Source organism: Crinia signifera, chromosome 1, assembly GCF_055691185.1.
Source record: "Crinia signifera chromosome 1, ASM5569118v1, whole genome shotgun sequence".
Taxonomy (NCBI): Eukaryota; Metazoa; Chordata; class Amphibia; order Anura; family Myobatrachidae; genus Crinia; species Crinia signifera.
In genome coordinates, this window is record NC_139217.1 from 369,298,600 (window position 1) to 369,314,127 (window position 15,528).

Sequence of the window (15,528 nt, forward strand, 5' to 3'; positions counted from 1 at the left end):
GACCACTGATTATAATGTTATATTGTAGTCCCGGACTGTGTGCTGTATAATTGTAACAGGGGTACTCCAAAAATGCCACAGGTGACCGTCCAATTTTGTTTCTTCAAAAGTTACCCTGTGATGCAAAGTGCCGGGTGGATTCTCAATCTGCAATTATCAACACTTAAGGGGCCTAAACACAGGGAGATGAGCGTTCTGAACGATGCTAGATCACTCAGAACTCTCAGATCGCTCAGCACACAGAGCTGCATAGCCCTAAACGATCTGTCCAGTGGCGTAACTACAGCACCGCAGCCCCCGCGGTCACGGGGAGGCGCTGGGTAAGTGCGGGCACCGGGGGGCTGCGGTGCTATTATAATGCCCCATCCCCCGCAGCTTTACCTATGTTCGCTGCGGTGGTCCCGGCTCCCCTGGCTTCATTCTAATGCTATTTCGACAGGCTATCATAAAATGTCATCCCCCATATAGCAAACTGTTCTATGAAACTGTCTGCTGTATGGGGGCGGCCATTTTGTGATGGTCCGTGTTTAGCATCAGAATGAAGCCAGGAGGGGAGCCGGGACCAGCGCAGCGAATACAGGTAAATATGCGGGGGATGGGGGGGGGCATGGGTGGCCGGGGTGGTGGAGGGGGGGCGTGCTTTATTATCAGCAGGGGGGGGGGGGGGGCAAATTCTTATAATATAGTTACGCCGCTGGATCTGTCAGGGCCAGTGTTCCCCTGACGTCGGCGATTATAGATTTAGCCAGCATGCTGGATATTAATCACTGGAGCAAGTGAAACGTGGGGCCGTATTACCCCTACACACGGAGCATTGTAGGGGCGAGCGCAGGTGTATTACTTTACATGTATTCCGCATCCCCACACGGGGCTCGCTGCGCTCGCCACGCTTCGGGCTCGGTGTCTCGCTGCGCTCGCCACACTATATAAAATCAACTCCACGCCGACGTGGATAGTGAAAAAGGTTGTAGGACGTGTACCGCCGCTGCGCTCGCCACACTTCGGGTTGGCGTTGATAATGGGGGTGCCGTTGGGGGTGCTTTTAACATATTAAGCACCCAACACGTTTAATTAACTTATAGGGGCCACTTTTAACATGGGAAAACCCATTAGGGTGCTTATACAATTTTAAATCGCATACCATTGTATATGCGATATAATGGCATACAATGCCATACAATTCAATGGTATACAATTTAAAATTGTATAACATCGCATCGCATACCATCGCATGTCTTATGGTCTGCGATGCGATGGGCGCCGTGCTAGTACACAAGTACCACATAATTTGACAGGTTCATATCCATGAGTTTAGTTGCTTGGTTAATGTCCTGATGGAACCATGATATTTATATTAGTTTGGGTCCCAAAACTCCTCAATGCACACAGGGCTCTAAGCAGGAGACTACATTGACTAATGGCTGATCCAGTTTTAGATGCCTGGGTCTGGTTATCTGTTACAGTGACTAACATGGGTGGCCAAAATGCATTGGTCTGGAATCTTTTATGGCTCTGCGATGCTGGCTTCTGCCTTCCTCCAAGGTTTGGACATTATTGTATATCACAAATGTTAAACTGGAAGTGAAAGTTCAAGGTATTGTTCATTTAGTGATTGGTCAGTTTAGACCAAAATTTTTAATCTGAGTGGGTCCTCACCACAAATTTCCCAATGTAGTTCAATATGCAAAGTAGATATACCGAATATACACCTTGTGTCAACTAGCACAACATATGGTTGCTTTACATTGATGTGTTGACCTTGGTTGATGTGTGGTGTGAAAGCAGCAAATGTTATAATCTGGGTTGACCAATCCAGCAATTTGAAGTCACTTATGTCCACCTTTGTATAATGGGTGACCCGAGTTTAATGTAAAAGTGACGGACCAAGGTCAGAGCCGGGATCGTGATCCCAGGTCCATCCTGGCTCTGCGATGTGAAAGGGGCATGAGAGTGACAAGCAATTGGTAGGTGTTCCAAACAGCAGCAATCAAACACTTGGTGCCCCAGTCTCTTTAAGACATTGCCTCAAACCCAAGCGTAAAATCCTGGAGAATCCTGGGTTGATGTGCATTAAGGTGCAAAAACCCAGATTGTACTGTAGCCAGGGAAGCCGGGAGGGGGGGGAGCGGGTACTAATAACCTGGGCCTGGGCTTGCAACAGCATCTCACTGACAGCGTGAGAGCTCATGCTGAGCCTGCTGTCAGCACAGCACATGCTGTAGGCGTGTGCTGCTGAGTTTAGACTTTTCCTTCACCCTCCTCTAAACATGTTGGGGTCATGACCTAAGTGTGGGACTACACCTCCCACACTTAGGTCACGCCCCCAAAATGTACCGGGGCCCAGCATTCCTCTGACTGTAGCTGCATATGTGAAAGAGGTTTTAAAGTGGTGCATGTCCAGATTATATCCATTCAACGCATAAATTGCTATAGAACAGAAACAGCATGTGTCTGAATGGAAGTATGTTAATACATCCAAGCAGCTTTTATTTATTTTCAAATGCGGTATCTCGTGCTGAATCAGTTGGTTCATCTGTATTAAAAAACATACCTTCAGCAGCACTTAGTGAAGTCAGCACAGGTTATTGCAAATAAGGAAAAAAAGGGATCATTATGTACCAGGTGAGATGGGTCATTCTGGGAAATGAAAAATTAGCTTTAAATAAGGTTTCACATGGGTAGATAGAAAGAGAAAGGTCTTACCTTATAATTTCAGATTTAGTGAGAACTTCAAGACAGAAATCAGCACTCATAACATTAATGAAGGGCATACTACAAGCTAGCCAATAAGGGTACCTCATCTGCCATACCCATCATTGTCTATGTCTCCTTGCTGGTGTCCTTGTGACAATTGTAATGAAACAAAACTCTTTAGTGGAAGGAAAACTTGTTTGAAGATAATTGGCTATATCTGCCAATTGGAAAAAAAAATTAAGAAGGAAAAAATATGAGTGAGTCTTTTGAAAATGAAACTAATTAAAACTGGCTAATCCAATCCCATTACTGTCAGCAAGACTGTGACCGAGTCAGGAAAATAATACAGATTCAGGCTTCACTGGTCTGCACTGTAACATTTTGCTCACATTACATATGACTTTGAAGTGGTTAAAAGACCTGGAGAGATGTCAGAAAACTTCAGGTGGCTGAGACACAACTGCTTTAATTAAAGCGAAACAGACATGCAGGAAACAACAAAGTAGCATATATTATACGGAACCATGTCTTGGTTTTCATTAGAATTTTACTGTCACGTCTCAAGCTGCAACAAATCAGTACAGTATTTTGCCTTTTTGAGTCTTCAAGTCAGTCTAATAGGATCTCTCAGTGTGGTGATGTGTCACAAATTAGGGGATGTGAAGATTTTACACCTATTGGGAGCAGAGGCGTAACTAGAAATTTTGTTAAAATATCCCCCCTTCTTTTTTACCTACATGCTCATTGCCTGTCGTTTCTTGTTCGTTGCCAGTGGTTACATGTTTACAGCCAGGCATTTCCTACTCTTTGCCAGGGGGTTACATGCTCATTGCCAGAGGGTTACATGCTCAATGACAGGGGTTTTTACATGCTCAATGCCAGGGGTTTTTACATGCTCATTGCCAGGGGTTATATGTTGCCAGCACTCCTGGCACTTTTGGGTAGCACTATACAGGCTGGGCTCCCTTGACAGATGCTAAATGTCCAGAAAGACCAGTAGCAGCTGTCTAATGCTGTGTACACACGGTACAATTTGACATTCGATTTTGACTATATATTCAAAATTAAATCGGGATCTCAGAGACATCGAATGGAGATAGAACATGTTTTTAAGCTTTCTATCCCGATGCGATTCCAATGCGCGCTCCCGTTCAGATGAAACGGAAAAACCATTTAGACAGTGCAGCAATGACTATAGAGTGCAGATTGAATGTAGATGGTATGAATTGTATGTAACTAGCACTTGAGTTACCAAAAATTGCATAGCAATCAAATCTTAGTCGAACAGCAAAGGAATCTCACCGTGTGTACACAGCATTAAACAATGCAGTGGCCATATTTGGAGGGCTGTTTTAGCAGATGCCATGCAGACATCTACACTGCATGAAATATGAAAAGACCCTTTGCCCATTTGAACCCCCGGGCTTCCCCAAGCCTCCGCTTGGACTGAGTTGCTATATTTACGCCACTGGTTGGGAGGAGCTTGTGGAAAATATAATTACAGAAATCAGTGAACATAACCCAAGGACACAAGGGGGAACATTTACAAAATCTGTCTGAAATTAATATATTTGCTTGGATGGTGATTTTAGCTTCTTTTAGAAATGAATGTAGAATTTGTATCATACAGAACATTCCTGTAACCCAACAATGTTCCCATAAGAGAAATCAGGACTCTGAGGAAGATGTATCAAACTTCAAGAGAGATAAAATGGAAGTTGTACATAGCAACCTACAGTATCAGCTCCTGTCATTTCACAGATGTGCTAGATAAATGACCAGAGCTGATTGGTTGATATGTTCAACTTCTATGTTTTATCTCTATCAACAGTTTGAAACTTCTCCCCCTCTGTCTTCCCAGACCAGGGCCTAATCCATCTAAACTATGAGCATTTATTTCTAGACTGCACTCATTTTCTAGGGGCAGCAAGGATGGTGTAATGGTTAGCATTACTGCCTCACAGCGCTGAGGTCATGGGTTCGATCCCCACCATGGCTCTAACTGTGCGGAGTTTGTATATTCTCCCCGTGCTTGTGTGGGTTTACTCCGGGTACTCCGGTTTCCTCCCACAATCCAAAAAAATACTGGTAGGTTAATTGGCTCCCAACAAATTAACCCTAGAATGTATGTGTGTGCCTGTACATGTGGTAGGGAATATATATTGTAAGCTCCACTGGGGCAGGGACTGATGTGAATGGTCAAATATTCTCTGTAAAAGCGCTGCGGAATATGTGTACGCTATATAAGAAACTGTTAATAAATAAGTGGGTACACACCAGGCAATGTGTGTACCTGACAATGTGTGTATCCAGCAACATCGCAGCTGACGGGCTCTGGTTGGGGAGGTGGCATTAGCAAGTGTATACCGACTTACAATAACAGCCGTGAAGGATGTACAGTATACTGTAGCATGGAGCATGCTAGCGATGTCTGAAGGGACAATGGAGGATGTCATTGAGGAATGTGAGAACGTGCAGTGTCAGTGACATAGCGGATACACACTATATGACGTGGCTGATATGTGCATCTGATCAGCCAGGTCAGATGACATATTGTCTTGTGCCCACCCAGCACAGTAATTCATCATTTCAGCTCTGAAACCTGCCATAGTGAGCATTCAGGGGTTTATTCTAGTTCATTCTTTCTGACAAAATCCTTCTTAGATGGACAAAACCATGTGCACTGCAGGGGGGCAGATGTAACATGTGCAGATAGAATTAGATTTGGGTGAGTTATTTTGTTTCTGTGCAGGGAAAATACTGACTGCTTTATTTTACACTGCAATATAGATCTCACTTTGAAGTAAAACCCCACCCAAATCTAATTCTCTCTGCACAAGTAACATCTGCCCCACCTGCAGTGCACATGGTTTTGTCCATCTAAGAAGGATTTTGTCAGAAAGAATGAACTAGAATAACCCCCTCAGTTATATTTCATTTTCATTGTAAACCTGCAATGTTATAAAAGGTATTTTCATTTCATTTATATTCCCCCAGGTTCATTTATGTGAATTTGATTAAATTGCCTTGAGTAGATTAATAAAACAAGCTGGTAAAGATGCACGTCTATTCCAAACTGTAAAGCACAACAGAATAAGCAGGCGCTATATAAGTAAATGTTAATAAATACCCATTTCCTATTATAAAGCATACCTTAACATGAACTGATGCATCACTGAGTCTCCCGCCACTGATACAAAGAAAGTTACGATATCCCCTACTTTCACCGGGCCTGGTGTGTAGCGAATCTGAATATTGTTATCCAGTTTGAGCACAGACATTCTCAAAGTCTGAGGAGTAGGATAGACAATTACACTTCCAAATCTTTCCATTGCACTTGAGACTTTCTGGCCAGTGTCTTTGTTGGAATGTATCCTATTTAACCATCTTGTTTCCTCTTCTGAGCATTCTTCATCCTCTCCAGTTGTGTAGACAATGTGGTGAAGTTCCAACGGTATTCCAAGTGGTTGAGCAGAGTACACATGTTCCTCTGTGGGAGGAGATGTACTTAACCAGCTGGGCAACAGCTGCAGCTCTGCCACGCACAATCCCAGATTCCCTTTCAGTCTACAGCTTGATGAAATTTCACGGTTTTCGGAGACAGCAATTATTTTGACACATGGTAAAATCTCTGTTGGATGATAGTCTTCCCAATCTTTTCCTGCAATATAAAACAAAACCTGCACTCTGGGCTTGTCAGAATATATGGAACTTTCCATTATGTGGGACTTTAGCTGCCAGTTGAATGTGAATTTGTTGGTTGAACTGAAAGTATTTGAGGTAATGATAACATTTTTTGGCACAGTCTGTTCTGCTGAATAGGGTCCATAGGTGGCATTTATCACGGGTGATACCTTGGCTTTATATATGAAGAGTGGCTCTGTTCGGGACTGTAGGCTGGAGTTTTTCATAAGATCTTGATTGGCCTCTTTAAGGAAGAAGGAAACTTCAGAATTATAAATGTGATAGTTCACTGGTAGAAACACAGGGACAGAGGAGAATCGCTGTATACTGTCCATTGTCACCCGACTATCTGCCACTGTATAAGAAGAAAAAAAAGAGTACATGAAATTGAACAAACTTCAGCTATAAAAAATGTTTTTAGCATTCAAGGCAATGGAGTTTTGCTAGAATATAATTCACACAAATAGCTTCTAAGCCAAATGGTTGTACAATTTTCCTTGCAGACAGTAGATGTAAGAGCACAGATAACATAAAGAATGCCCAAATTATTCTTTGTTTAAAAGAAAAGAAAACTGTCAGTAAGACGCCATTCCGCCATTCCATTCAGCTAGTAAAACCAGTTTTCTCATACCCAGGGTCATCCCAGCTGCCACACATTGGATATTGTATCTGCCCATTACTCAGTAGAGAAAATGTGCTACAAATTAGTTCGTTTTTATCATTATTATCATCATAAATATTATTATTATTATTATTATGATATATGTCATAATTCTAGGACTGTCCTGTGTCAGGCATTCAGAGTAAGAGGCTGACTCCATCCCCTCTCTCCTGCTTCCTTCTAACCACAAGAGTCTCAGAGGGAGCAGGGTGTAGGGGAGGAGGAACCATTGTTATTTTATTTATATCACTCCACAAACCATCAGACAATGAAAATTCGACCCATGAGAGTTACAGTCTTGTGGAGCATGGGTAAACTTGGAGGTGAAGTCAAATGAGATAGAGGGCATGACTGAGTTAGGATTGTGAAGCGGGCTGGTAGACTTTGATAAACAGGTGCATTTTTTAAAGCATTTTTGAACCTCTGCATTGTGCTAGAGTCTTACAGGTAAGAGAGTGAGTTCCAGAGGAGGAGAGCAGCAGACAAAATCTAGAATGCAGAAGTGGGCAGAGATGTTATGGAAGTGATAAGCAATGAGGAGAGGTGACAGGGAATGTGGCATATGATGACCCTGAAGAATATAGAATTGACAAAGAGCAAAGATTGTGCAACAAAATAGGTTGATAAGATGTGCAGCATTGAGGATAGATTTAAGAGGAGAGAGGATGGATAGAGAAATACACAAGCATAATTTGTTGTAGTACTCCAGGAGGAGATGACAAAGGCATGAATAAAAGATCTGGTTGGTTAAAAATGATCAGAGATGATCCTCGAGGTTAAGGTGCAGGATTCGCAAAAAAAAAAAAAGAAGAGTTAGAGAGAGGATCTGATAAGAGAGAGCAAAGGTAAATGCAAGATGGGTATCCATTTGCCTGGTACCCCCCTTCCTCATAGCCTGGCCAGTGGCCACTATATGCAACTTGTTGAGTGTATGTCTATGGATGTTAAAATTCATCAACGTACCAGAGAGATAACCTGATACGTGGCTTACCCATATCATTGGAAGCACCTGAAGCCAGGGCCAGATTAAAGCAGGGGCAAAAGGGGTCAGTACCCCTGGGCCCCCCTCTAGCTAGGGGCCCCCTGCAGATAGCATGTTTTTTTTAGCTAAAGCTTTTGTGCATGGAAGTGGGGTAGTGATGCAGCTTCACCTATCTGCCAATGGGCCTTATTCTTGTGCAGTCAGTGTGCATTGGCTCCCGATGCTCAGCATCATTAAGCATTGTCACATTGGGCCTTATTCTAGTTCACTCTTTCTGACAAAATCATTCTTAGATGGACAAAACCATGTGCACTGCGGGGGGGGGGGGGTAGATGTAAAATGTGCAGAGAGAATTAGATTTGGGTGAGTTATTTTGTTTCTGTGCAGGGTAAATACTGACTGCTTTATTTTTACACTGCAATATAGATCTCACTTTGAAGTAAAACCCCACCCAAATCTAATTCTATCTGCACAAGTTACATCTGCCCCACCTGCAGTGCACATGGTTTTGTCCATCTAAGGAGGATTTTGTCAGAAAAAGTGAACTAGAATAAGGCCCAATGTGACAATGATTAATGATGCTGAGCATCGGGAGCCAAGGCACACTGACTTCACAAGTGTGCAGTGCATTACAAGGGGGTTGACTAAGTCCCATGATACTTTGCACAAGAGGGCAGAGGCTGAGAGGTTTGTGCTGAGCTCTCATTACATGCTTCTCCCTTGCAGTTACCCATTGATTAAGTTCATACTGCCTTTACTCTGTGTTTTGACAGTGTGATATTCTCCCATGCAGTTTGCGGCTAGTATTGACAAGTGCAAGGGGGCCCTCCTGTCTAAAGTGCCCCGGGCCCCCGGAAGGCTTAATCTTGCACTGCCTGAAGCAGAGGCAGATTTAGAACTCATGGAAAGCAAAATACCGGTTTGGGGCCTCCCTTCCTCAAACAGTCCATAGCACTATATTTTTGTTGCTAATTGCAACTGGCATTGATAGAGTACCTTGGCGCGTGTCTACCAATAAATGCTCAGCTGCATGAACATCCACATCATGCACAAATCTATATTAGGCTCTAGGTATTTTGGAAGTATGCTTTATACCTGTATCACATTTAAAGTAAACAACAAAGGAACTTTGGGAGTGTGTCACTGGGTCTATGTGATATCATGATGTCACATGCTAGTAGCTCAATGCTCCTCTGGGAATGTTTTGGATGGCCAGGGTATCTATATGGGGCCCCTTGGGACCTGCTGAGCCATAGCCAGGTTTGTGGGTTGCCTTGTGGAAAATTTGCTTCTGGTCTGAAGTACTGTATTACATCAACTGCACTTTGTTTGGGTTGGACTATAGATAAAAAAAGGTTGAGCTTGATGGATGGATGTCTTTTTTTCAACCTCAACTACTATGTCACTATGTATGTATGTTTGTTACTGTATATACTTATTATGCATCTTTCCTGGGCTGGTAATCACTCTAGAAGGAAACATTTGGAAACCCCACTCTGGAAACCCTGATTTTGCCCCTGAAGTGTATGGACCCTGCAGCAGTCAACTGTAATGCTGCAATACGGATATTGGTAGCAGATCCAAATGTTTTTGGAATAAAATTGGCTGTTCAAATATTACACAACATGTACTCAGCTTTAGATATGTTACATTTAAGAGAAAACTGAGACATCCAGGAATAGATGAAAGTGTTAACATAATTAAACTATGTTATTTCAAAAACAAAGGCAGCAACAGTATGATCAGAAAGGATTTGTCCTCTATAACCTCAGTTTTCATAACAGAAGTTAATGTAAAAATGTTCTGACAGTAATTCAATCTTCATTTCATTTTAATATTTGGCATATGCAAACAGTACTGTATCATCTTCATACAAACTGATGTATTGCTTATATTGGTGGAAAATTAAGTACATGATGAGTATCCCTTATCCAGATATCCATTATCCAAATTATTCCAAAAACCATTGTTTCCAAAACGTACTTTTTTGTTGTTGATAAAAGCACTACTGGGGACATCTGTAACAGCACTACTGAGGGCATGATATGTAACAGCACTACTGAGGGCATGATATGTAACAGCTCTACTGAGGACAGGACATGATATGTAACAAGCACTAAATACTGTATGTGCATGAAAATTATTATTAAGCATTAAAATTCAGTGCCTGAGATAGTACACACATTTTGTTTAGTGTTTTGAAACCTTGTTTAATGCACAAAGAAATATATATTTGTGTGTATTTCATGTGCTTGATGTGTTTGTACAACATAAATGCTAAATACCTCAAGATACCTCATTGAAATATAAACATATTCCGAAATACGGATTAATCCGTTATCCAAAATTCTTCTGGTGGTGAGCATTTTGGATAAGGGATATTCAACCTGTAATACAGTATATAACGAAAACAAAAGTGGCCAGAGAACTGCACATTAAGAGATACTGTCTTATCATTACAATGTATATGTTTTATTTTCTAAACATTCATAATATAAACATTAGAATGTTGAGGGTTGTAGTGTTGACATGTGCATGTTGACACTGATATAATATTCTGATGTCAACAAAACAAACAAAAAACATCCCTGGTAAGCTGTGTACACACGGTGAGATTCCCTTGCTATTCGACTTAATATTCGAGTGCTGTGTAATCTTTGCTAACTCTGTACTATTTACATACAATTCATACAATCAGCATTAGATTTGCACTATATAGTCATTGCTGCCCTGTCTATCTGGGTTTCGATTTGTGCTGTCACGGGAAGGTAAAAAACCTGTGCGATCTGCATACAATCTGCATGCTATCCCAATGCGATTTTGACTATAGTCAAAATCTCAAACTGATTGTACCCGTGTGTACACACCATTAGTCCAGCATAGGTTTAGTATGGCGAATTCTGCACTTCCAGTGGTGACTTCTGGGTCCGGAAGTGATGTTAGGATGATTTTCAGTGGATCCTGTTGCACTTCCATTGGTGAGTTTGGTTAATTCTCTAACCATGACCATTAATAATGCCCCATAGCCTAACTCTGACCAACCCCTACTACCTAACTTTCTATCAAAGGTAAGAAGGCTTATCAGGCATGCAAAGGTACAAGCTGAGTAGAAAATTACCCAGTCAGTAAGTAAAGTGGGGCAAAACATTTTTTAGGTGTATATAAGTGAAAAATGAAAAGTAGATGGAAATTTACTAACATTTGTGTCCATTCAAGTCCATTTGGGATTGCAGCTTTTTCCAAAGACTGCATCTCGGTAATTCACTAAACTGAAAAATCAACAGAGTTTGCTCAAATACAAATGAAATTCATGGCAACACACACATGTACGCTTCAACAGACCATCGGCCAAACTCGGCAAGACTTTAAACGGGCACCATTACAATATGGAAATGTACCATTATTCATAACAGCAAATTCTGCTGTTAATATGCAAACTCTGCTGCTAATCAGAAAACTCTGCTGAAAATATGCTCAAAAAGACCACCTTTTGGCAACCTAGTTTGCAGAAGCATGCAAGGATCAGTGAGATGCACATCCCAATGTGATATGGTGCTGGTTCCAAAAATTTGTGTAGAGGTTCCCTGTTTTTAAAGTACCGGGAACCAGGCTCTTGGACCGCTCCAGTTTCCAAAAATATGGGGGACAATATTTAAGAACCGGTACTGAACTCCACTTGTCAGTAAGGTAATGCCACAAGGTTAATAGGGGTCACCCTTGTGGTTAGTTTCAAATACATTTGTAAGAAGCCTCATTTGCCGGTTCCCATCATAGAACATATTATTCTCATAACATAGAGCTCTATGGAATGCGGAGAGTCAATCACCAGCAGAGCTCTTATTAGCTCAGGGGTTTCCCATTCACAGAAGTAATTTGTGAGAACAAATGCTGCTCCTTACTCCGGATGGTTAGAGTACTGCATTTTTGTAAACTCCTTGGATGCCTAAATGGACTGAAGATGATGCACTCTACACTAGCTATATGTGAGTATTCTTTTTTTACAGGTATCCTATGGAATCCATTGGAGAAAAGGACCAAAGGGCCACAGGTGAATTTAGGTTAGTACTGTATATGTGTGAGTGTGTGTAAGTGTGCATTGATGCTTATTAAAGTTAATGAAGTCAGCAACCTCTGCACAGGGGGGCTGGGGATAGCCATGGGCTTCAGTCCTGGCCCTTGGGTGCCCTGAAGAGGGGCACACCCTTTTTTGGGTGGGCTCCACTCTCTGAAGGACTTCGCCCAGGACTGACTAGTTGGGGGGGGGGATAATGCCACGGCCACAGGAACCGATATAAATGTGCCCCCCTGGCGGTAGCATTACCTTACTAACTGGTGGAGCCTGAAGCTGGTTCTGAAAATTGGGGGACCCCTAAATCTTTTGTTTTACGTGTTTTTGGAACCAGGGCCCGTCCTAGTGGAACCCAACACAAAAGGTTTTCTAATTTTTTAACAAGTCTCAAAGATCCTGAGGCTTGTTATACTTAGGAGGGGGGGGGGGGGGGCACATTGTTGTTTTGTTTATTAACTTTATTTTACTTTACATATAGAAGCATGCACAGATCTGAGTGATCCATGTGTGCCTCCTATTCAGCAGTTTGGCTGCTAAGCATGAATCACCTCACGCAGCAGTTTAGTAAATAAACAGCTTTTTTCACACAAACAGACCTGATTACCAGGGCAGCCAAGAGGACTGCCGGGCCCCGGTAAAATTGTGGGGGCATGGCCTAAGTGTGGGAGGTGTGGCTACCTCTATGCTTAGGCCACGCCCCCAAATGTTTAGGGGGTGAAAGAAAACTCTAAACTCAGCAGCACAACTACAACATGTGCTGTGCTGACAGTGAGACACTCATTGCCTGCTGCTGGGAGGTTGGACCAGGGCCCCTGCCGAGCCCCTCCAGTAAGCCCGGGCCCAGGTAATTAGTACCTTCTATGGGCAATATCACCTCTTTTTATTAGAAGCTTTAGTAAATTTACACTTATGTTTTTATTTTATAGTACTTCTCCTCCTGAAGCATAACCTTAACCCTCAGCTAGCGGCCATGGAAAATGTCAAAATTTTATATGTCGACTTCGTGAACATTGCAACATACTGCACATGCAAGTTCAATTACGCCATTTCAACAATGTCACCATTACAACATTGTGGCGTCGATATTATGAAAGTAAATGTTGATATTAAAATTACATACCATTACAACTTGATGCGTTCTATGATTCAAGTAGGATTTAAACCAAAATAATGGCTAAGGCGATACCAATTTTTTTCTCTCATGCAGTAAATGGTGTGCGACCAAATGCAAAGTTTTCAACTATCACTGCATCTGTGGACTCTCCCTAATGTAGGGCAACTGCACATTGACAAAGTCCAAAAGCAGTACCAGGTGGTACCTGGTCAATCTCAGAAATTTAGCAACTTAAGGGGGGTATTCAATGTCTGCCAATATTTCAGACAGTTGAAATATTGGCAGCTAAGGTGTTCAATCCCGGCCAGGACTCTCCTGCTAAAGATGCGATTCCCTGTGGAGGCGAGTCTGTATTGTTGAAAACGGACGTGGATCATCGATTCCGCAGATGGTTTCCAACAAAACGGCCACGTTTTCGCCAATTCTCAGACTTTCCAAAACTCGACAGCTGGAACATTGAATTCCGGCTGACGAGTTGCAGTCGGGCGGACCTGGGATTCAACTGTCGCTATGTTTTCCGACAATCGGAATCCTGGATTGACTACTTCCCTTCATCACCCAACTCACTGATCTTTATGTATATGATTACCATGGTGAGCACTAACAAAACTAACTGCATTTATTCATTTTGAGTCAATTTTGTACACAGTATGATTCCTTACATTCTGTCACTAGGAATACTGCAAACCACAGAGATGCAGTTGTATAAATAAGTGATCATCTTTAAAACTGTTTAGTAATTTATATGTCCCTGCATTTTATCTGTTTCATATTTCATTGTTCCCCATAATATAGAAGGGTAGGAGATATATCTAGAATACAGCCATCACAAGGCGTTCAAGACTCTATGGATCTTAGCAAAGTATGTTTTCTCAACGAAATGATCCATATATCTTGTACATTAAATTAAATGCTGTTTTATTGACAAAATTCACTGTGATCTATAATGCGTGAGGAAGCTGTGTGGTTCTACCTCACTATTGAACATAATTTATATGGTCCATGATATATAAAAGCAATATCATTGGATATTAAACTGCAAGACAGTGTAGTATGATTAAATCACTTTTAGTGGATATTGCAGCATCAGAGGTGGCAATAGCAGTGAGATGGGTTAATCATTGTCATTTGCTGCCGTGTATAGATATATATTTATGTGTTTTGTCGTTTGCAACTTTATTGGTATTAACTAATAAATGGTACATTTTTTATTATTTTTTCTAAGAGTGCTCCCACAAATAAAGCTTCTTTTTCTGCCCATTGTATTTACCGCCAACCTCATGATATCCCATTAGAGTACCAATATGCCTGTTTCTGGGTTATTTATCATATAGCTTGTGCAGGAATTGATTCATGTAGTACATTGGACATATTGTAATTCGGAGAAATTGATTTTGAAGTGCGACAGGGCCCCGAACGTGTGGAATTCAGAGATGAGATTGGGGATTGAGATGGAGGGATTGGTCAAAGCTATCAACAGGTCATCTGCAAATAGTGATAATTTGTATTCCTGGCCATCAATGACCAGACCTGTAATATCTGGGTTTACTCGGATTGCTTTGGCCAGAGCCTCCATGCACAAGACAAAGATGAGAGGGGATAGGGGGCAGCCTTGGCGGGTTCCGTTAGAGATCCTAACTGGGTCTGAGAGGGCGCCATTCACTTTGATACGAGCCGTAGGTGTGGAGTACAGTGTTAGGATTCTACCTAAAGAAGTAGCACCCAACCCCATGTGTGTAGGCACTCCCCTCATGAATAACCAGTTAATTCTATCAAACGCTTTCTCTGCATCGGTTATGATTATTATGGATGGGTTAAGGGTGTTTGAGGCTAAATGGATCAGGTCTATCACTTTAGTGGTGTTGTCCCGAGCCTCACGTCCCGGGACAAAGCCTACCTGGTCAGAATGAATTAGTGTCGGAAGGAGAGTTTTAAGTCTATTTGCTATAAGTTTGGCAAATAGTTTGATGTCTGTGTTCAGGAGGGAGATCGGTCTATAACTAGAGCATAGAGTTGGGTCTTTACCTTCCTTGTGTATTACCGTGACATGGACATATTGTAATTCATGTTTGTACACAAATGCAATTATCAGTTCTCTAAGCTATGGAGCTGTTCATGTTAGCAAGTAAAGTTGCCGCATAGGAATGAAAAGAGAAATCCACCGTAGCCACCACAAACTCATTTGCAATTGCATACACATTAACGCAATTATCAAAGTTAAGGGTTGGTCTATGGCTATGCAGGCTGACCATATTAATAGGCAACTCAAAGGCCATGTATTTGCACATACGATCATGCAGTCTTTAGAAGACCCCCCGAATGAT

The 15,528-nt window shown here is 41.9% G+C and overlaps 1 protein-coding gene and 1 long non-coding RNA gene across 2 annotated transcripts in view; one reads left to right on the forward strand and one right to left on the reverse strand.

Annotated features, from left to right (window-relative positions):
• The window catches only part of LOC146009946 (uncharacterized), an 85,711-nt gene extending 72,560 nt beyond the window's left edge, over positions 1-13,151 (forward strand). The window contains exons 2-3 of the long non-coding RNA XR_014444702.1: positions 12,026-12,079; positions 13,017-13,151. This is a non-coding gene — a long non-coding RNA (uncharacterized LOC146009946). The remainder of the gene's footprint in view (positions 1-12,025; positions 12,080-13,016) is intronic.
• Positions 1-15,528, reverse strand: part of TMEM132B (transmembrane protein 132B) — a 486,016-nt gene that overhangs the window by 390,136 nt on the left and 80,352 nt on the right. The window contains exon 2 of the mRNA XM_083150609.1: positions 5,848-6,733. Coding sequence (XP_083006735.1) covers positions 5,848-6,733 — 886 coding nt within the window. The remainder of the gene's footprint in view (positions 1-5,847; positions 6,734-15,528) is intronic.